This window comes from Sapajus apella, unplaced genomic scaffold, assembly GCF_009761245.1.
Source record: "Sapajus apella isolate SASKATOON/1434 unplaced genomic scaffold, GSC_monkey_1.0 scaffold229, whole genome shotgun sequence".
NCBI classification, from domain to species: Eukaryota; Metazoa; Chordata; class Mammalia; order Primates; family Cebidae; genus Sapajus; species Sapajus apella.
This window is the reverse complement of record NW_022437169.1, coordinates 183,659-204,575: the sequence shown is the minus strand read 5'-3', so window position 1 is coordinate 204,575 and position 20,917 is coordinate 183,659. Positions and strand designations below refer to the sequence as shown.

The 20,917-nt window shown below is 57.8% G+C and overlaps 2 protein-coding genes across 2 annotated transcripts; one reads left to right on the top strand and one right to left on the bottom strand.

Annotated features, from left to right (window-relative positions):
* Positions 1–43: 43 nt before the first annotated feature.
* Positions 44–17,744, top strand: LZTR1 (leucine zipper like transcription regulator 1). The gene is made up of 21 exons (XM_032271326.1): positions 44–1,144; positions 1,599–1,661; positions 4,764–4,820; positions 6,499–6,578; positions 7,056–7,164; positions 7,784–7,867; positions 8,409–8,466; positions 9,073–9,212; positions 10,317–10,518; positions 10,902–11,057; positions 11,484–11,594; positions 12,326–12,418; positions 12,588–12,683; positions 12,768–12,933; positions 13,221–13,390; positions 13,535–13,691; positions 14,378–14,504; positions 14,594–14,743; positions 15,365–15,470; positions 15,557–15,637; positions 15,904–17,744. Exons 1-21 carry the CDS (start codon positions 945–947, stop codon positions 16,018–16,020), a joined length of 2,523 nt encoding a protein of 840 aa, XP_032127217.1. The 5' UTR covers positions 44–944; the 3' UTR covers positions 16,021–17,744.
* Positions 17,179–20,914, bottom strand: THAP7 (THAP domain containing 7). Its single transcript, XM_032271336.1, has 5 exons — positions 20,818–20,914; positions 20,553–20,632; positions 19,993–20,148; positions 19,360–19,500; positions 17,179–19,150 (listed from the first exon to the last, which is right to left on the bottom strand). Exons 2-5 carry the CDS (start codon positions 20,630–20,632, stop codon positions 18,598–18,600), a joined length of 930 nt encoding a protein of 309 aa, XP_032127227.1. The 5' UTR covers positions 20,818–20,914; the 3' UTR covers positions 17,179–18,597.
* Positions 20,915–20,917: the final 3 nt, after the last annotated feature.

The window sequence follows — 20,917 nt, the reverse complement described above, 5'->3', positions numbered from 1 at the left end:
ACAGGGCAACAGGCACAATCAAACAATACTAGGTGCCACACCAAGGAAATGTAGCCTGTGAACGCCCAGAGGAGGTAGCAACTGATTCTGCGCCCCCTGCCCTCCCACATCTCTCTCCCCCTCTGCGATCAGGCAAGGCTTTTTGCTTTTGGCTCTGAATTTTGAGGGAAGCGTACTACAGGTAGAAGAGACAACACGCCCAAAGGTCTTGAGATGGTAAATGCTCCTTCAGAGGTGGCTCATGCTTGACACTTTGGGGCATTTGACCACTTAGGGCTATGGGAGCTGTGTCCTGAGACAGACCCCATGACTTTCATAGCCGGAGCATTCTCAATTCCCATGTCGGAGGTGAAGCAGCTGAGGCCCTGCTAAGTAGGAATGAGAATCCAGAGGCTCCTCGCCGCGTTGCCTCCCAGTCGACAAGAACGCCAAGGAATGAGGGAAAATGCAGGGTGTCAGGGCTGGGGGCCCTAGCAGCAAAGGGAGCGTTGAGCCGCCTGCAGAAGCCGCTGCGAGCCCGGAACCCTCCATGTGAGATCCCAACTGCGGCGGACGATCCAGGCCAGAGTCACGCCCAGACACAGGGCATGCTGGGAACTGCGAGCCCACCGCTGGTCTTCGGGCGGTGTGGGCCTGGGAGGCACCAGGGAAGAGCAGTTCCGAGGCGTTGGGGACGGGACACCGCATTCGCTAGAAGGGACAGCCCAGCGCCAGTCCCCAGAAAGTTCCACGGTCGCCGCGAGGCAACCCAACCCTGCACTCGCCCGTGGTCTCTTGGCCAGCTCTAGGGTTGTAGGGAAGAGCGAAAGGCCCCAAGTGCGGCGCTGGCCGGAAGTGCCGCGCCGTCAGCGCAGGGCTCGCCGGGAAATGTGGTTCCTTTAGGCGGCCCGGGGCGGTGGCCGCGAGTTCTGCAGGCAGCGCGGCGGATCCGGCGTGGACCCGGGATGGCTGGACCGGGCAGCACTGGGGGCCAGATCGGGGCTGGGGGCCTGGCAGGCGGTGCGCGGTCTAAGGTAGCCCCGAGCGTGGACTTCGACCACAGCTGCTCGGACAGTGTGGAGTACCTGACGCTCAACTTCGGGCCCTTCGAAACAGTACATCGCTGGCGGCGCCTCCCGCCCTGCGACGAATTCGTGGGTGCTCGGTACGGTGGGCTTCAGTGGGTCCTGAGGGCAGGAGGGGCGACCTGCAAGGGTCCCAGGGCGTGGTCCAGGGGTGGGGCCGGGGCGTAGCGTTCTGGGGAGGATTCTGGTAGCGCGGGGTGGTGCTGTACAGGACTCTGTTCAGGGCAGGGGAGAGGGTTCTGAGGGAGTTCCAGAGCCCGATGACCCGGGGCAGGGTACTAGAACTAAGTTGTGTTTGTGGATATTGGGCTGGGGTCCCAGGTGCTCTGAGCTGGGGTGAGGAGTCCAGAGAGTCCTGGAGCCGTGTCAGGGGTCCTCACTTGCAGGATGATTGGTGTTATATTAGCAGTTATGGATCTTAGCAGTTGAAAGATGATATCTAACCCTCTGTGGCAGCTTTTCTGCTTAGTCCCATTCCTTGGGTGCCCCCCAGGAGGGTCCTGTCCTCACCTCCCTGCACTCCTTTCTTTCCAGGCGCAGCAAGCACACAGTGGTGGCCTATAAAGATGCCATTTATGTATTTGGTGGAGACAATGGGTGAGTGAGTCTGAGCATCAGTGTTTGGACCAGGTGGGGAGAAACACTGTGGTCAGGGACTGGACCTGTCCAGTTCCATTACTGTCCTTTCAGATGTTATCTAGTGCCTCTAAGCCTCAGTTTCCCCATCTGTGAGATTCCCTGCACTCACCTTCCTGGTGATAAGGATTAAATGAGATCCTGCACTCATGGTCCTCAGCACATGCTCAGTATGTGGAAACGTCCCTCTTGTTCTGAGTAGATGGAGCCTTGAAAGAAACACAACCTCTTTGCGGCCAGCCCTGTGAGTCACTTTTCTTTCCCTGGGCCTCATCTGGTATGGAGGACACAGTTTTATTTATTTCATGAGGTTTTCATTTTTTTGTGAAGGTTTTCCCACATTGCTGCAAACATCAGGCAACAACCTGATGTTTTATTGGTGGGCACACCTCCTTTCACATGAACTGTCTCCAGTTAAGTTGTGGCTGGTTTCCTTATGCAGAGGGTGGAGTATTTGCACATGACCAGTTGTGCCCATGTGTCCTAGCCCTGCCTCTCAGCCCCAGGACCTGGAGTGAAGCCCTGGAAGGGCTGGCCTCTTACTGGTTCTACAGCCTTGGTCCTCGGCAGGTCTCCCTGGGGGGCTGGCTTGGAGATGGTGGGGTAGTCAGGACCCCACCAGGGTCTGCAGACTGCACAGAAGAGCCTCCCTGGGCGTGGCCCGGGCTTCAAGCCTGTCTTCCTCCCACTCTCTTTCCCCGGGTGTAGCCGGTGGGACCCATTTACAAGTGCAAGTCAGAGCATGCCCCTCATTGGCTCATTCTCCTGTGATGCCTCCCTGCCTCTCTGAGTAAAGGCCCAACCTCATGAGAGTCCACTGCTCCTCTGCCCTCAGTCTGTCACTGCATTGGGGCTTCATTGCCTTGTTATGTTTGGATTGTACCAAGTGCCCCCCTACTCAGGCCTGTGCACTACCCGTTCTCTCCCCTCACCTTCCTGCCTCTCCGGTGATGCTTCTTGTGACTGAGGCCTTCCTTGGCCATCTGGACCACCAGAGACCATTGCCTCCCCTTCATGCCTCTTACTGTCTTCCTTTGTTCCTGAGGCATACAGATATTGGTTATTATCCATCTCTTCGGTCAAGGCAGGGCCTGTGCTCCTTTTACCATTGTATCCTAGCATCTAGAAAACTTAATAAAGCTTGTCAAATGAAGGAATGAAGTAAAGAAGAGGCATCTACCCACAGGCGTTTACTGGAGCCTTGATGAGAACCCTCCAAACCAGAAAAGGCTTTGGTGTCCAGTGCAGGGCAGCAAGTGGGACATGGGGGACCTTCATCCTCAAGAGTGTCCTGAGTAGGTAGTTTCTGTGACAACTGTGTAGCCATAAGCAGAAACATTTTTGCTGGGATGTGACAAAAAAATAGGATACAAATTTGTCTCACTTTGTAAAGACTGTCTTAGTACAAAGAAAGATGGCCTGCTGCGGCACGTGGGGCAAGTGAGGGAGGGAGAAGTATAGTCAGACCACTAGTTTCCAGGCTCCTGGCTTCCTGGCTGCATCGCCTCAGGCACAGCCTTTGAACCACTAGGCTTTGTCGCCATCTGTGAAATGGAGGTGGGAGCACACCCAGTGGTGCAGACTGAGACGGTGAGGGGACACCCAGCATAGGCTGGCCATGAGGGTGCACTGGGCTCCTGTCAGTTTGCCTTTCTTCCCAAGGGCTGTGTAGTAACATGCCAGCCAGTCATGTTAGGTGGTGCAATGGCCAGTGGATTTGTTTTTCTATTTAATTGTATCTTTAACATGATTATTTTGGTTTTTGCAATAAAGAAGTGGCAGGGGCCAGGTGCGGTGGCTCACACCTGTAATCCCAGCACTTTGGGAGGCTGAAGTGGGAAGATTGCTTGAGGCCAGGTGTTCAAGACCAGCCTGGGCAGTAAAGCAAGACTTCATCTCCCAGGCTCAAGCAATTCTCCTGCTTCAGCCTCCCGAGTAGCTGGGATTATAGGCACCTGTTACCATGCCCGGCTAATTTTTGTATTTTTAGTAGAGATGGGGTTTCACCATGTTGGCCAGGCTGGTCTTGAACTCCTGACCCCAAGTGATCCACCCTCCTCGGCCTCCCAAAGTAGTGCTGGGATTACAGGTGTCAGCCACCTAGCCCAGCCCGTTGTCTCTCTCTCTCTCTCTTTTTTTTTTTTTTTTTTTTTGAGACTGAGTCTCACTCTGTCTGCCAGGCTGGAGTGCAGTGGCACGATCTTGGCTCACTGCAACCTCTGTCTCCCGGGCTCAAGCAATTCTTCTGCCTCAGCCTCCCAAGTAGCTGGGATTACAGACGTGTGCCATCACACCCAGCTAATTTTTGTATTTTTAGTAGAGATGGGGTTTCACCATGTTGGTCAGGCTGGTCTTGAACTCCTGACCTCAGGTAATCTGTCAATTTGGCCTCCCAAAGTGCTGGGATTATAGGCATGAGCAACCATGCCCAGCCTTTAAAAAAAATTTTTTTTTAATTTAATTTTTTTTTTTTAATAGAGATGGGGTTTCATCATGTTGGCCAGGCTGGTCCTGAACTCCTGACCTCGTGATCCACCCATCTCGGCCTCCCAAAGTGCTGGGATTACAGGTGTGAGCCACCGCGCCTGGGCTTTAAAAATTTTTTTAAAGAAGTGGCAGGAAGATCAGACAGACGCAGAGGGCCTCCCCTGAGGCATGGGCAAGCACTTGCATTGTGGGGTACAGCCGCAGAGGAAGGGGACTGGGATGTGTGAATAGGGGTTCTGGAGGCTGGGGTGAGGTATGAGGGTGACTCTGGCCTTTGGGCCATTTCATCCCCTCACGTCAGCTGCTGGTTGGGCTCCAGGTGGCCACGTTCATGCTTTGGTCCTGACCCAGGCAGGCTGGTGGCTGCTTGTGAGGCAGGCCTGGTGCCCGCATCAATTGGGGAGCCTCCTTTGTGGTCAGCAGTCTTGTTCTTGGGCATCAGCTGGTTGTCTGGCTGGGTTAGTGACGCAGCCCAAATCAGCCCCCTACTCCACCCTGGCTACATGCAGTGCCCGTCTCTGGGGTCCCTGCAGAGCAGACCTGACTAATGCCACCCTCTTTCTGGCTGCCTTTCAGGAAGACCATGCTCAATGACCTCCTGCGGTTCGATGTGAAAGACTGCTCCTGGTGCAGGTAGGTGGCCCTGTGCTCTAGGGCCCTTCCTTTCCTCCTAGAACATGGTGGCACGGTGCTGGGTCCTGGTTGCTAGCAGAGTCTCACTCATCATGGGAAGCTAGAAAGAAGCTTCTAGGAGGAGATAAGCAACAGCCCCAGGGATGCCACACCCAGAGCCAACCTGTCAGGGCTGAGGAGATCAAGTGACTGCCTACCACCTTCAGCTGCTAAGCTGGGCACGCAGGATGGCACCCTTCTGGGCTGCCCACCTCTGCCCCGAGGCTGGCGCTAGTATGGGTACAGAAATTGCTATGTCATTTCTCTCACATTTGATTTTGTAACATGGCTAATAGTTACAAATTAATTTTAAAAATCATTCTGAAGGCTTCACAATTATTTGTCAAAAGTTGCTTAAGTATAAAACTCAGAAAAGGAGTAGCCTCAGGTAAGTAGTGTAAATGGATTCAGTACATAAAATGTTAAGGCAAGGCGCAGTGGTTCATGCCTGTAATCCCAATGCTTTGAGAAGCTGAGGAGGGAAGTTCCCTTGAGGCTAGGAGTTCAAGACCAGCCCAGGTAACAAAGATAGATAGATAGGTGAAAGAAAGAAAGATAGATAGATAGGTAGATGATAGACAATAGTTGATAGATAGATTGATAGATGATAGGTAGATAGATGATGGATAGGTAGATAGATCATATAGATAGGTGATAGATTAGATGATAGATGAGATGATAGGTAGGTAGGTAGATAGATAGATGATGGTTAGATTGGTAGGTATTAAATGAAATTGATGGACCCTGTGCTGTAGGATGCCACACTGCTGCTGAGAGCAGGAATGTGGATGGTCCTAGAGTAGTGTAAGGACCTGGTCACATTCTGTGAGTTCACAGAATAAGCAGTTCACAAAATATCTACCACTTGATTCCATTTAAACAAATTCCATGGAAACATAAATATGCACCGGAGAGGTGTTCAGGGAAGACCTCAAGGTGTTGCCAGAGGTTTTCTTGTAATGGGAATTTGCATGATTTTTAGTGCCTATTTTGTTTTTTTCTTTCCTTGTTGGTTATTTTTTTTTTTTTTTCTAAAGATGGGGTTTCACCATGTTGGTCAGGCTGGTCTTGAACTCCTGACCGCCGGTGATCTGCCCGCCTTGGCCTCCAAAGTGCTTGGATTACAGGTGTGAGCCACCATGCCTGGCCTCGATTTTTTTAAGTTTCTATAATGAGACAGGTATCACCTTCAAAATACAAAAAGGTAGCCAGGCGAGGTGGCTCACACCTGTAATCCCAGCACCTTGGGAGTCTGAGGTGGGTGGATCATCTGAGGTGGGTGGATCATCTGAGGTCAGAAGTTCAAGACCAGCCTGGCCAACATGGTGAAACCCCACCTCTACAGAAATACAAAAAAGTAGCCAGGCATGGTGGTGGGTGCCTGTAATCCCAGCTACTCAGGAGGCTGAGGCAGGACAATCAATTGAACTTGGGAAGCGGAGGTCGAGCCAAGATCATGCGACTGCACTCCAGCCTGGGCAAGAGAGCAAGACTCTGTCTCAAAAAAAAAAAAAAAGAAAAGAAAAGAAAAGAAAGAAAGGCAGCACAGGGGTGGCAAGGCCACCCTGTGGGGGTGTGGATCTCATGCCTCATGGGTAACCCCCGCTGACCCTCACCATCCCTGTGCCCACTACTTCAGGGCCTTTACCACTGGGACCCCACCAGCACCCCGTTACCACCACTCGGCCGTTGTCTACGGGAGCAGCATGTTTGTCTTTGGTAAGTACCCTCTTCCCTCCCAGCGGCTGTGTCGCCGTGAGGCCCACAGATACCCTGCCCTTCTGCAAGCCTGGACCTTTTGTGCTCGGGCAGTACACAGCCGGGGCTCTGTCCACCCTTGGCTTTGTCTGCCAGTCTTCTGAATTCCGTGCTGGATCTGGGACCCCTTGCCCTCACGGCCCTGAGCTCACAGGGTTGGGTGTCTTTCTGTGTGACTGGGCTATGGCTGGAAACAGTGTCCTGCTCATCTCCGTGTCCCCAGAGCCCAGCACAGAGGCAGGCAGGCAGGCAGGCAGTAGACGCTTCTGGGGCTTGTGGAGGGAATCCTGGCTTATGAATTTTCAGTGGGGCCAGATTCTGCTCCATCTCCCAGCATTTGAAACCTTACATCCTGCCTTTGGGTTTGAGGGTTCCTTTTAAGTTTGAAACCTTAAATCCTGCCTTTGGGTTTGATGGTTCCTTACTCTCTTTACCCAGGGGGCTATACTGGGGACATTTATTCCAATTCTAATTTGAAGAATAAAAATGACCTCTTTGAATACAAGTTTGCAACTGGCCAGTGGACGGAGTGGAAAATTGAAGGACGGTGAGAAACTGCAGAAACATTTGGGACAGGCTGGGTCCTGGGTGGCAGTAGACCTGGGATCTGCCCCCTGTTGCCTCCCAGATGAGGGCCCTGAAGGCATGCTGTAGTAGGGAGTTTGGGGTTGGTGGGATCCCCCGGGGGCAGCCGTACATGGCCTGCTCCCAGCCCTTAGATTCCCTCCTTTCAGAAGAGACCCAAATGGGTTGGGTGTGGTGGTGCACATGTGTAGTTCTAGCACTTTGGGAAGCCGAGGTGGGAGGATCACTTGGGCCCAGGAGTTCAAGGCTGCAGTGAACTATGAATGCCCTACTGCACTCCAGCCTGGGAGACAGAGCAAGAACCTGTCACAAAAAATTTTTAAAAAAAGACCCAATGTATTGCCGATAGCGTTTCTGGGGTCCTGCTTTTCAGGCACCTCCTTTGGGTGGCACCGAGGAGAAGGTTCTGTGCCTCTGTAGCTGCCTGCTGCTGTTGCTTATTCCCAGTGCTTTGTGGAGGCCCTGAAGCCCCAGTGTCGGGCAGATGTGGCCATGCTGTGGCCCCTGCACTGGCCACGTGCTGGGAGGCTCAGATCAGCGCTGGGCAGCCTCACTCCCTCCCCTCTTCCCTTGCGTTTCAGGTTGCCAGTCGCTAGGTCAGCCCACGGGGCCACAGTGTATAGTGACAAGCTGTGGATCTTTGCTGGTTATGATGGCAATGCCAGGTGGGTGGTGGTCCGGCCTGTGTACCCCACCTCCAACTGCATGGAGACCCGGAGCAGGCCGTCCTGGCATTTGAGGGCTCAGGCTGGGAGAGCTCTGCCTGGTGGATATTGAGTGCCATTCTGTGTGGGGATTTCTCGGGAGGGGGTTGGGGGAAGAGGAGGATGGGCAGATGGAGGTAAGGGCCACTGGGTGGATCCCGGTGGTTACCTGAGTTTCTCAGGTGAGGGTCCTCAGCCAGGAATTGCCCTTGGGGGCTAAGTCAGTGGGTGGGTAGGCGGTGCCCAGGCTCAGGCCCAGCCCTGGTACTTGCCCAGGCCAAAGGCCTTTTCCTCCTTATTTTAGAAAGTTGGCTTTGCTCTTTTTCTGATTACAAAAGTAGCATGTGGTTGTTTCCCAAAGCTTCAGCATCACAGAAAGCCGCACAAGTCTCCTATCCTGTGTGGGGGTAGGGCTCCTCCCTGTAGCCATCCCTTCCAGCCAGGAGTGGACCCAGCCTGACAGCTAAACCCAAGGGGTCCTCACTGGTCTGTCCTAATGCAGGTTGAATGACATGTGGACAATTGGCCTCCAGGACCGAGAGCTCACCTGCTGGGAGGAGGTGAGAGGCGTGGGGAGCCAGGGTGCAGGTGGAGGGAGGTGGGGGGGCATCGGGAGCCAGGCTCAGGGTCGAGGCTGCTTTCTTCCCCTTACAAAGCCCAGCCTTGACCTGAGCCTCACTCTCCTTCCTGGTGACCTGCGGGCCTTCACAGCCAGTTCCTCACTGTGGCTGCACAGTGACTCAAGGCTTTGGATGGGCAGAGCGCCACGTGTGAGGGATGTGATTTTGCTTTAATCCACCCTTTATTTCAGTGCAGCAAAGGCAGCCTACTATCCAGTGTCCTGCTCCCTGGAGCTCCCCCTGGGCTTGCTTTCCCCTTTAGAAACATGGAATTTATTTATTTATTCATAATTTTTTTTCTTAGTCTTCCGGGCATGAAAAACATGAGTTTAGCCCCTGATGATTTAACCCTGATGACTGTAGCCTCAGCTGTTCACAGCTGGGCCCCTTGAGGTGGCTATGAGCTGTTCCAAAACAAATGAATCTGTGAACCTTCATCTGCGGAAGTTTCAAGAATAAAAGCACTGCCATCTCGGCAGTCTTGAGTGTGGTGAAATGTGAGCGGGCCCTGTGCGGCCGGGGCTGAGCTGCCCTCTCCCGCTGCAGGTGGCCCAGAGTGGTGAGATCCCCCCGTCTTGCTGCAACTTCCCTGTGGCCGTGTGCCGGGACAAGATGTTTGTGTTCTCTGGGCAAAGCGGGGCCAAGATAACCAACAACCTCTTCCAGTTTGAATTCAAGGACAAGACGTGAGTCCTCTGGCCAGCGGGGCTGGGTGAGGATGATCAGTGCCCCTGAATCCTTCTGAATATGAAGGATGTCCCCTGCACCTGGTGGCCACGGTAACTGTCCTTTTGAGCTTTGCAAACAACAGGAGGTTACAGCCCAGAGCAGGGATGTGTGGTGCCCCTGGCAGGCCCCCAGGATATGGCTACAGCTTAGCAAGATAGGGCCTGGTGAGGAGGCCCCTGGCTAGGCTTCCCTCTGAATGTGAAGGATGTCTCTTTCCCTGTGAATGTCTTAGTCAGTGCCACCAGTAACAAACGCGGCCTGCATAGATCTCAAATGATGACAGAAGCCCAGAGGGGCCTGTAAACCCTGAAAGCTGTGGCCCGTGCTGCCCCTGGCTGCCGGCCAGCCCTTGACCCCTGCAATGGGGCTGGAGGAGAGGGCGCAAGGAGTGTGAGCTGCAGGTGCAGGGGGCTTGGGGAGGGACTTGGGAGCTTCCCTGGGGGCTGGGGGTGTGTGGGAGGAAGGGCAGGGCACCCCAGGATGAGGGAACCTGTCAGGGGCCTGGGGCTCAGCATGAAGCCAGATGGCATAGCCTTGCCAGGCCAGGATCTGTTCTGAAGTCTTCAGCTAACAGCAAAAGAGAGGACTTGTGGGAGGTGCTGGGAATCCTGGAGGGTAGAAGGTGCTGTAGCAGCATCAGGATATGGGGTGCAGGCAGCTCCCAGGATGGGAACTCAGCTGTGGTGTTGGTCTGATGGGGCAGTGTGAAGGCAGTGACCTGCGATGGTCTCTGCACAACTTCACTCCCCAGAGAACAGGACTACCTGGCGGGTCAGATGCCACCCTCCTGCCCGTCACTGCTGCCTGCTCATGGGGGGAGGGGGAACTCTGGCAGGACCCTGAGGTGGGCTGCATGGAGCCAGGCAAGGCTGGTGCCAGCGCTGGATGGGGTGAGGGGTGCTCAGCTCAGGTGTCTAGGCCCTCCCTCTGGACCCAGGCTAGTCACTGTAGGGGCTGCAGGGGGACCTCCCAGTGAGGACCTCCCAGTGAGGGTAGTGGGGAGACCCAGAGGGTGAGCAGGAGCCCTGGCCCAGCACTGGTTCACTGTTGTGTACCCCCAGGTGGACACGCATCCCAACTGAACACCTGCTCCGGGGCTCCCCACCACCCCCGCAGCGGCGCTACGGGCATACCATGGTGGCCTTTGACCGCCACCTCTATGTGTTTGGGGGTGCAGCCGACAACACCCTGCCCAATGAGCTGCACTGCTATGATGTGGACTTCCAGACCTGGGAGGTTGTCCAGCCCAGCTCTGACAGCGAGGTGACAGTTCCCAAGGGGGTCCTGACCGCTGGCTGGACTCCAGTGGCTCCTACCCTGCTCCCACGCTCCCCCCAGCTCCTCATAGCCTTAGGGCCACCTGGGGTTCCAGACAGCTACTGGGAGCCAGTCCAGGACACCTGGGTCTCAGCCCTGGACACCTGCCCCAGCCTCTAGCCCTGGCTTCGCCCCACAGTCTACAGGGGGTTAACGCCCACACCCCACCATGGCTGCATGGGGCTGCTGTGCTGCAGATCTTTCCCGGGAAGCCCACCCTGGCCGGGAAAGGTCTGCAGCACGCCATCGAGGCCAGGATGGTGGGGGTCTCTGGGCACCTACCTGGCTCTTGCCGACTAGTCTCATGCCCAAGTATCTCTCCTTTTCAGGTTGGTGGCGCTGAAGTGCCCGAGCGAGCCTGTGCTTCCGAGGAGGTGCCCACCCTGACCTCTGAGGAGCGGGGTGGCTTCAAGAAGTCCCGAGACATGTTTGGCCTGGACTTTGGCACCACCTCAGCCAAGCAGCCCACCCAGCCCGCCTCGGAGGTACAGGCTGGGACCTTCATTAAGGCTCCATCATCCCCTGAAGCAGGTCTTGTGATCAGCCCCTCTCACACATGGGGAGACTGAGGACCAGAGAAATACTTGCTTGGGGTCACGCCACAAAGGAGATGCAGGGCTGGGAGCCCTCGCCCAGCTGGCCAGGCTGCAGCTTTCTGGGGTCGGTGCTACACACTGGCCCGAGTGCCCTGCCCACTCTGAGGGTCTCCATGGCTCATCATGCCCCACTTGCCCGCAAGGGCACCTGCTCCTGCCTGTGTCTGTAGCTGTACCCAGGGCCCTCCTCCCTTGGGAATCCTGTCCCCTGGCCCTTCATGGCCATGAAGTACCACTTCCTTGCCCTTGCCTGGCTGCACCAGCTCCACTGCGGAGGCTCTGCCCCCCATCCCACCTTGCCTTGTTGTCCCCCAGCTACCCAGCGGGAGGCTCTTCCATGCGGCCGCTGTCATCTCGGATGCCATGTACATCTTCGGGGGCACGGTGGACAACAATATCCGCAGCGGGGAGATGTACAGGTTCCAGGTGTGGGGCCTGTGGGCCTGTAGGGCCAGCTGGGTGGACAGGTCCCCATGATGGGAAACAGGCCAAGTGGGGCGGCGGGACTTACCCAGACTGTTGCCAGAGCCATACCTGGCAGGATGGAAGCCTTGGGAGGAGCCCTCTGGGTTGAGGGCAGGCTGAGGTGGCACTAGAGTGGGTAGCCTCTGTGCACAGTGGGGCAGGTGGGTGGTGCTGGGGCTCGTGGCAGAGGCAGTGGAGGGAGCCAGGCCAAGCTGGGCTCAGCACTGGAGCCTCACAGCCATCACAGCCTGACCCAGGGCTGACAGTGGCTTGTGTTGACAGCCCCTTCCCAGGCCTGGAGGAGCAAGTGGTCAGGGCAGGGACTCACAGCCACAGTGAGGTCAGGGCCGGCTTCCTGGAGGAGATTGGGGTGTGCTGGTGGGGGCCAGCTTGCGGACGTGGGTCCAGGCAGAGTGGAGGCAGCAGAACTGTACTGGGGCCCAGCCGAAGGCGGGATTGGTGGGGGAGCTCTTACCTGCCATGGGGCCATGGACAGTTGCAGGTGCCCAGGCTGAACCCAGGCCATCGCTTCAGGGCGGGGTGGCGGCTGCTTCCTCTCCTCAAGGCGCATCTGCCTCCTGGGCCCTGAGGGTCAGCATGGGCCAGGTAGGGACCTCAGGGTCAGCCTCCGTGGCTGTGCTGAGGCCACCCTGCCGTCCTCAACATCGGGCCTCACTGGGCCCCTCCTGCAGTTCTCCTGTTATCCTAAATGCACGCTGCACGAGGACTACGGGCGGCTGTGGGAGAGCCGTCAGTTCTGCGACGTGGAGTTTGTGCTGGGTGAGGTGGGTGCCTGTCCTTGTGCCCTGCTCTGCCTGCTGTGCCCGGGCAGTGGGAACTTCGGCCCTCAGAAGAACAGCTGCTGGCCCAGTGGTGCCGACCCTGGTCGGCCGGGTCTCTGTTCTCTGGGGTGAGGGTCCCCTGCCCTCTGCCCATGCATCATTCTTTGTGCAGAAGGAGGAGTGCGTGCAGGGCCATGTAGCCATTGTCACAGCGCGGAGCCGCTGGCTTCGCAGGAAGATCACGCAGGCACGGGAGAGGCTGGCCCAGGTGAGGTGCTCACCTGCCCTGTCCTGACCTGACAGCCATGCCTATTGTCCACTGGGGTGCCCTTGAGCTCCCTTCTCCCCACAGAAGCTGGAGCAGGAGGCCACCCCAGTTCCCAGGGAGGCCCCCAGCATGGCTGCGGGTGGGGCCCGGCCACCCCTGCTGCACGTGGCCATCCGGGAGGCCGAGGCCCGGCCCTTCGAGGTGCTCATGCAGTTCCTCTACACCGACAAGATCAAATACCCACGGAAAGGTCCGCCTGGGTGGGGGTGGAGCAGGATTGGTGTGGGTTGGGGTGCGGGGAGCAGAGCCAGGAGGTGGGTGCTGCCAACCCTGCCTTACTGATGGGGCCCCTGAGGCTTGGAGGCTGCGGTCAACCTCATCACTCATGATCACTGCAGCTGGATGCCATCTGAGGCCTCTGAGACCTTGTTCCCACCTGGTGGCCCCAACCCACACTCTTCCATGGGGGGAGCCCTGGGCCCTGTGCCCCACCCTCTCCTCCCTGGCTCCCTGAGACTCAGGGGCTCTGGGGCGCAGGCCACGTGGAAGACGTGCTGCTCATCATGGATGTGTACAAATTGGCGCTGAGCTTCCAGCTGTGCCGCCTGGAGCAGCTGTGCCGCCAGTACATCGAGGCCTCCGTGGACCTGCAGAACGTGCTGGTTGTGTGCGAGAGTGCCGCCCGGCTGCAGCTGAGCCAACTCAAGGTGTGGGGTGGGGTCAGCGTGACCAGGGCTGGGCGGGGTGTGCTCAGGTCTAGGCCCCCTCCCTGCCTACCACCGTGAGTCCCTCACCCTGCCTGAAGCCCTGGCTTGACCCCCCCGCCTGCCTGCCTACGCCTGTCTGCCTAGGAGCACTGTCTGAACTTCGTGGTGAAGGAGTCCCACTTCAACCAGGTGATCATGATGAAGGAGTTCGAGCGCCTCTCCTCCCCACTGATCGTGGAGATTGTGCGGCGGAAGCAGCAGCCGCCCCCTCGTACTCCCTCGGACCAGCCGGTGGACATTGGTAGGAAGCCCCATTCCCCTTTCCTGGGGGCTGGGAGTGATGGTGTTCATCTGTGACAGGAGACTTGGGAGCCATAGCACCTGCCAGGCCCTTGGGGTGGGTGCCATGGGACCCCAGAGTGCTTTCCTGGGTACAGGGCAGAAACAGATAGACGCAGAAGCGCCCAACCCACGGGGCTTGCCACAGTGGGCTGTGTCCTGGTGAGCTGGAATTTCCTGAGCTGATTTCTGGGGGTAGACATGGGGCACCTCTTTCGGGCTGGGATGTCAGGTCTGATGGCCCAGAGTCACAGTGATCAATCTCTGGACTTCTCTTTGCTTATAATGTCACAGGCTCCTTCATTCCCCCAGCTCCCCCTGGGCCTGTGCTGACCCCAGTTGCTGGCTCTTGGTGACATCTGCAGACACCAGAGGCCATGCGGTGGGCCTGGAGGGGGCTTGATCATGAGGGCAGCAAGGGGGCACAGCAGGCTGGGTGGAAGATGAGATGCTGGGGGGTAGACTGTGTGGGGTGCCGAGGGAGGACAGAATGTGGCTGATGGTGCCTCAGGGCCAGAGTGAAGCCTCCTGCCTGGGTGAAGTTTTGTTTAGGGAAGCAACATGGGCAGATGTGCAGGAAGGTAGTGCCGTGGGGCCTCGAGGCCAGAATCCCAGGCTGTACCTGCTCAGGGTCCCTCCCACCCCCAGGCACGTCTCTCATCCAGGACATGAAGGCATACCTAGAGGGGGCAGGTGCAGAGTTCTGTGACATCACATTGTTGCTGGATGGGCACCCACGGCCGGCCCACAAGGCCATCCTGGCCGCCCGCTCCAGGTGGGTAGGGCTGGATAGGAGGGGAGGGCGGGCCTGAATGGTGTCTTCATTTTGCTGACAGCCGGGTGTCTTCCACTCGCTGTCTGCAGCTACTTTGAAGCCATGTTCCGGTCCTTCATGCCCGAGGATGGGCAGGTGAACATCTCCATCGGGGAGATGGTGCCCAGCAGGCAGGCCTTCGAGTCCATGCTGCGCTACATCTACTACGGCGAGGTCAACATGCCGCCTGAGGACTCGCTGCATCCTCGTGCCCCAGGGAGCTCCCAGGTCCCCACTGACGGGTCCCAGCACCTGCCTTGGGCAGCTTTGAGGCCTGCTGTACTGTCTGGGCTGGGTGATCTGGGCCCAGTACCTCCCTCCAGAGGATTTGCTGGTGCCTGGGGCTGGGCCTGGTGCTCTCTGAAGCAGGTGGCAGCTGGCAGGGAGGGGTCTGCAGCCAGGAGGAACCAGTGGGTTCCTGACCCTCACAATTGCCCAGAGGATGGGGTGGGTCATTTCTTTGTGTGACAGTTGAGCACAGATGTGGTGCTACTCCTCTAAAGTCATTTCAGTAGGGGTCTGAACATGGGGGGTCAGGATGCCTGTTAGGCCTGCAAGGCCATGGAACAGCACTGCAGATGTGCAGACAGTATTTTTCTGGGGAGGGTATTTATGGTTTTCTTTGGATCTTGAATGGGACCTTTGACCCATTAAGCAGTTCAGAATCCATTTAGAGAGCCCGCTGGCGTCTGGGCTGGATTGGAGCCTGGCCTCTGGTGAGCTTGGGACTCCAGCTGCGCGCCTCCTTGTCCTTCCCTGGGAGAGTGCGGGTGATGTGGGTGGACCAGCTTCCTTTGGTCAGCTCCTTAACCAGGCCCCAGCTACCTGTTTGCGGCCCCCTACTATTACGGCTTCTACAACAACCGGCTGCAAGCGTACTGCAAGCAAAACCTAGAGATGAATGTGACAGTGCAGAACGTGCTGCAGGTAGCCCCCCAGCCCCGTGCCCATGGCTGCAGCTGCTACTGAGCGGGGGTGAAAGGGGCAGCGCCTCAAGGTCCCTGCCGTTGCAGATCCTGGAGGCAGCCGACAAAACCCAGGCGCTGGACATGAAGCGGCACTGCCTGCACATCATCGTGCACCAGTTCACCAAGGTCAGGGCTCTGGCTTCCCCTTCAGGACTTGCTTCCCCTTGGCAGTGACCGTGCCCGGGCAGGGAGGGGTGCCCAGGCTCTGTGGTCTCCTGCAGTTGTGGGCCCTGGGAGTGAGCAAAATAGAGTAGCTCACAACTGGCCGCACTTAGCCCCGTCCTCAGGACCAGCCTGAGCCCTGAGCAGGATGGGCCATAGAGGGCTCTGCTGCCCACCCTGGCCCTTATGTGGATCTGGTACCATCTCCTTCTGGCCTGGTTGCCTTGCAGGTCTCCAAGCTGCCCACGCTGCGGTTGCTGAGCCAGCAGCTGCTGCTGGATATCATAGACTCCCTGGCTTCCCACATCTCCGACAAGCAGTGTGCAGAGCTGGGCGCCGACATCTGAGACCCTGTGGCGCCTACCCAGCGTGAAGAATTGCCATGCCTGCCTGCCCTGCCCACTGAGAAGACTGTACTAGCCACACACATGCCTATGGCAGAGTGGGTGCACCTGCCAGGCCAAGGGTCAGGGTGCCCAGAGCCTCCAAAGAGAGCTGAGGGGATGTGTGGCTCCAGATGCCTCAATTCACTGAGGACACAGGTCCCACAGGGAGCGGATGATGAAGCAGACCTCCTCCCCTGTTGGCACCCTCTCCTGGTGTCATGTGGGTGCAAGGTCACGGCTCAGTGATGGGGACACCAACCAGAAGTGGGGAAGAGATGGGCTTCCCACCCTGTGGAGCTCGGCCTGGCGTCCGAAGCTTGGGCATGTTGTGGACCCAGGCACTGGGGCCTGTCACCAAGGCCCCTCCAACATGCGGAAGGAGGCTTGGCAGAATTGCCCCTGCACCAGGGAATCTGTCTGGGCTACTCCTGCCCTGCCCACCCTCACTGAGATCCATGTAAGGGGCTCCTCCCACCGGAACTTGAGTGGGGACCGCATGTGGGTCTCACATGACTTGAGGTGAATCCTGGAGTGAAGGGCCCTGAGGTCAGCTCCCAGGTTGGCTGGGCTGGGCTGGGCCTGATTTTCATAGGGGTTGAAGGATCCCAGCCCACCTGTGTGCATGTCAGGGCTCAGGGCTCGGCCGGGAAGAAGCCAGCAAAGTCCCCCGTGTCCCTCACTGAGTATTCTGTCATAGATAAGCCTTCATTAAAGCCACAGCAGTGCTACCTACCATATACACCTTGCTGGCCTGGCCACCATTGCTGGCCTCAGCCCCTCAGCCCTCCTGCAGCCAAGGACTGGTTGTGTGGCCCATGGCTTGGCAGACCCCCAGACGTAGGTTAGTTGGTCTTACCTGTCTCTAGCCATGCTGTCAACTCCTTCCCCAACCTGGGGTGACCCAGTCACAATGGGGAGAGGAGCTGTGGAGGCCTCCAGGCTGGCCCCTCCCTGGGGAATCCTGGAGTGGGCTCCTGCCCTCTTGCCCCTATACTGTGCTCTTGGCTGCTGTGGAAGGTGGGCTGCCCTCTTGCCCTAGTGAGGGCCACATGAGTCCACTCTGATGCTGGGGAACCAGTATTCCCTTACTGGGAAGAGGATTCCAGGACTCCTTATTTTGTCATGGCTGCCATGAAGCCACAGCTCACCTTGGGGAAATGACCTGCTCTTTTTTGGCTTTAGAGTTCATTTTCCTCCTCTGCCTGTGTGCACGTGGATGGGGGGCCCTGAGTGCCAAGTTGCTTAGCTAACAGGAGAAATCCATAGGCAGCCTGCAGGCTAGGAAGTGGCCTGGTGCAAGATGAGCTGGCAAACAAGGGATGGCAGGAGCAGGGGCAGAGGCTGAGCCAAAAGGCCCTCTGGTGAGGACAGAGATGCCCAGGGCTATGGCTGGGGTATGTCAACACATGGAAGTGGAGTGCAGGCTAGGGCAGCCAGCCAAGTGGGCCAGATGTGAGTCACACAGTGGGGCCACAGAACCACCTACCCAGTTTCCACAAGATGTGGCTCTTACCACTCCCACAGGGCAGCCTCCTCCAAACCCCTCCTGGAGGGGCCAGCCCAGAAGCCTCCTTGAACTAGTCTGCAAACCCTGCTCCATGCTGACCCCATCACTGAACCCTCAATTGTCTTTTCTACATGATGTGAATAAATGAAATTACATGCCAAGGGTCCTAAAAAGCAAATTTTACAAAATTTTTGTGGCAGTTTCTGGGACTAAAATGAATTCAGTTGTGCTCTTTGGCAGGGAAAGGCCAAACTCACAGTGAGAATCATCCCACGCACGGAGCTGTTTGAGAATCTCAGCTGTGGCAAGGCCTTCCAGGTTTCTGGGAGTTGAAGGAAAAGGATACTGAGGCCAGGACCCAAGTGCTTGTCTGCAAGTTCTAGCCACCTCTTCCCAGACTTCCAGGGACTAGAAATGTCACTTGTTGGGGCTTCACTACTTGCTGGCATGCCCCAGGAGGCTGATCATTGTCATTGTCCGTTTTTCAAATAGAGACAGCAGTGAAGGGAGCAGCGAGAGGGTTGCCCTGCTTACCCACCAGGCAGATGAGGCCTGTGGACAGAAGCCTGTCATGCACCTGTTTGAGAACTGAATCCGGACCGGGTTTTAGGAGTGTTCTCAAAGGGGCTGGCTGGCTTAAGTTGGGGCTGTTTCAGATCCCGTGGAAAGGGTGCCTTGAACTGCCTTCCTGGCCCCTACTCACAACATCCTGCCCCTTCAGAAAACCCTGTGGGGCATGGAGCTGTACTGGCTGGCTGCTACTGGTTTACCAGTAGCTCTGAGGGGTGAAAGCCAGGCTCTCTGCTCTCCCTGGTGAAGGGCTTGGACTAAGCCCTCTGGGAGCTGCAGCCCCTGTCTGGGGGCAGCAAGCTTAGTACCCAGAGGGGCTTCAGCCCCCAGCTGAGCCAGACAGCAGGGCCTCCTTCTAGAATCCACTTTATTATGGCACCTTGTGGGTATGGTGGATTCTGAGGGAGAAGGAGGCTGCAGCCTTGCTGGGCAGCCCCTCGGTCAGTCCAGCGGCCCCTCCCTCAGGCCATGCTGTTGCTCAGCTGCATTGCAAAGTCCTGCACATGCTCCTTCAGAGTCTGGCGGGCATCTGCCTGTGCCCGCTTCTCCCGTGCCCGCTCCTGCTGCAGCTTGGTCAGTCTCAACCGCAGCCGCTGCTCCCGCCGCTTGCAGGCCTGCAGCTGGCGCTGGGCCTTGTCGAGGGCATCAAGAGCTGCCTCAGCTCGCCGCTTCCAGAGCAAGGCGCTGCCCACCTGGTAGCTGTGTTCATTCTGGATGTAGGCTCCGGCGGGTGGCGGCAGGCGGAGCATGTAGGCTGAGGGGGAGACTGGCCGTGGCTCGAGCGGGGAGGGCTGTGGCTCTGGTGAAGGCTGGGCACTGCAGCCTGCTTCATCTGCCTGGGCACCCAGGGGGCCCAGAAGGTCTGAAAAGGGGCTGCTGAGGCCAGGCTCCAGCCTCCCAGCTGGGGAGGCTGGCAAAGTGGCAGGTGCTGAGGCCTCTTCCACAGGAAAGCAGGTGACATCAGCAGGTGGAGGTGGAGAAAATGGAGTTGTGGGCCCTCGGCCCTCGGAGCAGCTGATAAGGGGAAGAGAGAGACTAATGGGCTAGGCTGAGGGCCTGCCAGACCCCACTCCACCAGCCCCCTTAACCCCCCAGCACCCAAACCTGATCCACAGGTTCTGTGCAGCAAGAACCCTGTCGGGCTAGACTGCTGGCAGATGACCCAGAGCCCAGTCCCTCAGTCTAGAGGTGGGAGTGGGGCTTTCCCCACCAGTACCACATACCGCTTCCTGCATCGCCTGAGCCGGGTGACTTCAGGGGGACCAGATGGATAACTGTGCCCCTTGCTCTTGGATGTCCGGCGCAACTTGGAGAAAGACTCAAATATGGTGGGGACTGCTCCTTCCTTTAGCCTGTGATACCCGCTGTGGGGAAAAGCAGCCCAGATGAGCTGGAGAGCAAGTGCTGCCTCCCCAAGCCAATCTGCCCCCAGCACCCCGGAACAGGTTCCCCAGCACTAGCGCCATGGGAGGCTGGAAAGCATCGTGCAAACAGTAAGTCTCGGGGATGCCAAGTTAGAGTTACACCAATCGCTTCGCTGCAGTACTCCTCAAAGTCGAGGTGTGTGGAAAGCCTGCACAAGCAGAGCTGGGCTGACCTGCCAAAAGGAATTCTTTCATTTGTGGACTCGCTGGCAGGACTGGGGCTCTGAAGAACACTCTCTGGAAAGGCTCATGTTTTTCCCTTGCGTCACTGGCAGTGATCCTGGGGGTGGGTTTCATTGTACAGAGCTGGGAACCTTGGAAGCAGGTCGGCCTGCCTGGCAGGCTGCTCAAGGGACTTCCAGGACCTGCAGCTGTCCCAATCCGCCTGAAGCCCCACATCCTACCCCAATGTTGGCTGGCAGGGAGGCCCACCTGATTCCCACCAGCTCAAAGCAGTTCTCCTCAAAGTGTTTGGAGCAGAAGTAGATGTACTCGGATGCTGGGTCCCACAGGCCCTGGCCGCTGGGGTCCAGCCGCTGGCAGTTGGCCAGCCACAAGCCTCGCCTCGGGTTGTCCTTCTTGGGAAGTCTGTGGAGCCACAAACCCGTGAGCAGTAGACTGTCCGCAGCCCGGGGCTCATGCTGCCCAAGCTCCCCGCTGGGGAAAAGCAGACCCAACACGCGCCGCCACGAGACCTCCCTGCGACCCCGCCGGGCAAGCACCACCCGCCCGGGCACAGACGAAGCAATGGAGGCCTAGAGAAGAAAAGCAGTTTGCTCAGCGTCAGAGCGGGGCAGGTCCAAGGCTAGACTTCCCGTTCTCCCCTTCCCGACAGCACTTGGTCCCGCCGGGACCATCCCACTTCACCTCCCACCCACAGGTTCAAGGCCCCTCAGGACCCGAGAAAGGCGCGAAGCGTCTACGCAGTTGCGGCCCAACGAGGCGAGCAGCAACCAGCGCATGCGCACGTCAGCCCGCGCACGCGCGCCGACCTGTGGAAGGAGATGCCGCGGCTGCGCGTCTCGCGCGTGTCCCGTGTGCAGCAGCCGGCGGCGGAGCAGTGACGCGGCATCTAGGGAAGAGGCGGGAGTTAAGTCGTGAGCGGCTGTCTGGGGATCCAGAGGAGCCTCGTGCCTTCAGCCGCCGCTCCTCCCCGAAGGGGGTAGGTCTGACCCGTCAGGTCTCCCCCGGCTCCCGGCCTGTTCTCGCCCGACCCCGTCCCGGCCGGTTCTTTAGACTCCCGTCAGCGGCACTCACGATCTGGCCATTGCTGCGCCGCCGAAGTCTCGCGAGGGGTGGCGCGCGCCGGAAGTTGGTACCATAGAGACTGGAAAGTCGGCGGTGCTCTGCCCGTAGG

What these genes read in the sequence shown, in the direction of transcription:
- THAP7 (XM_032271336.1), bottom strand. Translation starts at nt 20,632, where the DNA reads ATGCCGCGTCACTGCTCCGCCGCCGGCTGCTGCACACGGGACACGCGC. An exon ending in TTTGAGCTGGTGGGAATCAG is followed by an intron (nt 19,501 to 19,992) that starts GTGGGCCTCCCT and finishes TTTTCCCCACAG; the next exon opens with CGGGTATCACAGGCTAAAGG. An exon ending in CTCAGGCGATGCAGGAAGCG is followed by an intron (nt 19,151 to 19,359) that starts GTATGTGGTACT and finishes TCCCCTTATCAG; the next exon opens with CTGCTCCGAGGGCCGAGGGC.
- LZTR1 (XM_032271326.1), top strand. Translation starts at nt 945, where the DNA reads ATGGCTGGACCGGGCAGCACTGGGGGCCAGATCGGGGCTGGGGGCCTG. An exon ending in GTATTTGGTGGAGACAATGG is followed by an intron (nt 1,662 to 4,763) that starts GTGAGTGAGTCT and finishes GCTGCCTTTCAG; the next exon opens with GAAGACCATGCTCAATGACC. An exon ending in TGCAGCTGAGCCAACTCAAG is followed by an intron (nt 13,391 to 13,534) that starts GTGTGGGGTGGG and finishes CTGTCTGCCTAG; the next exon opens with GAGCACTGTCTGAACTTCGT.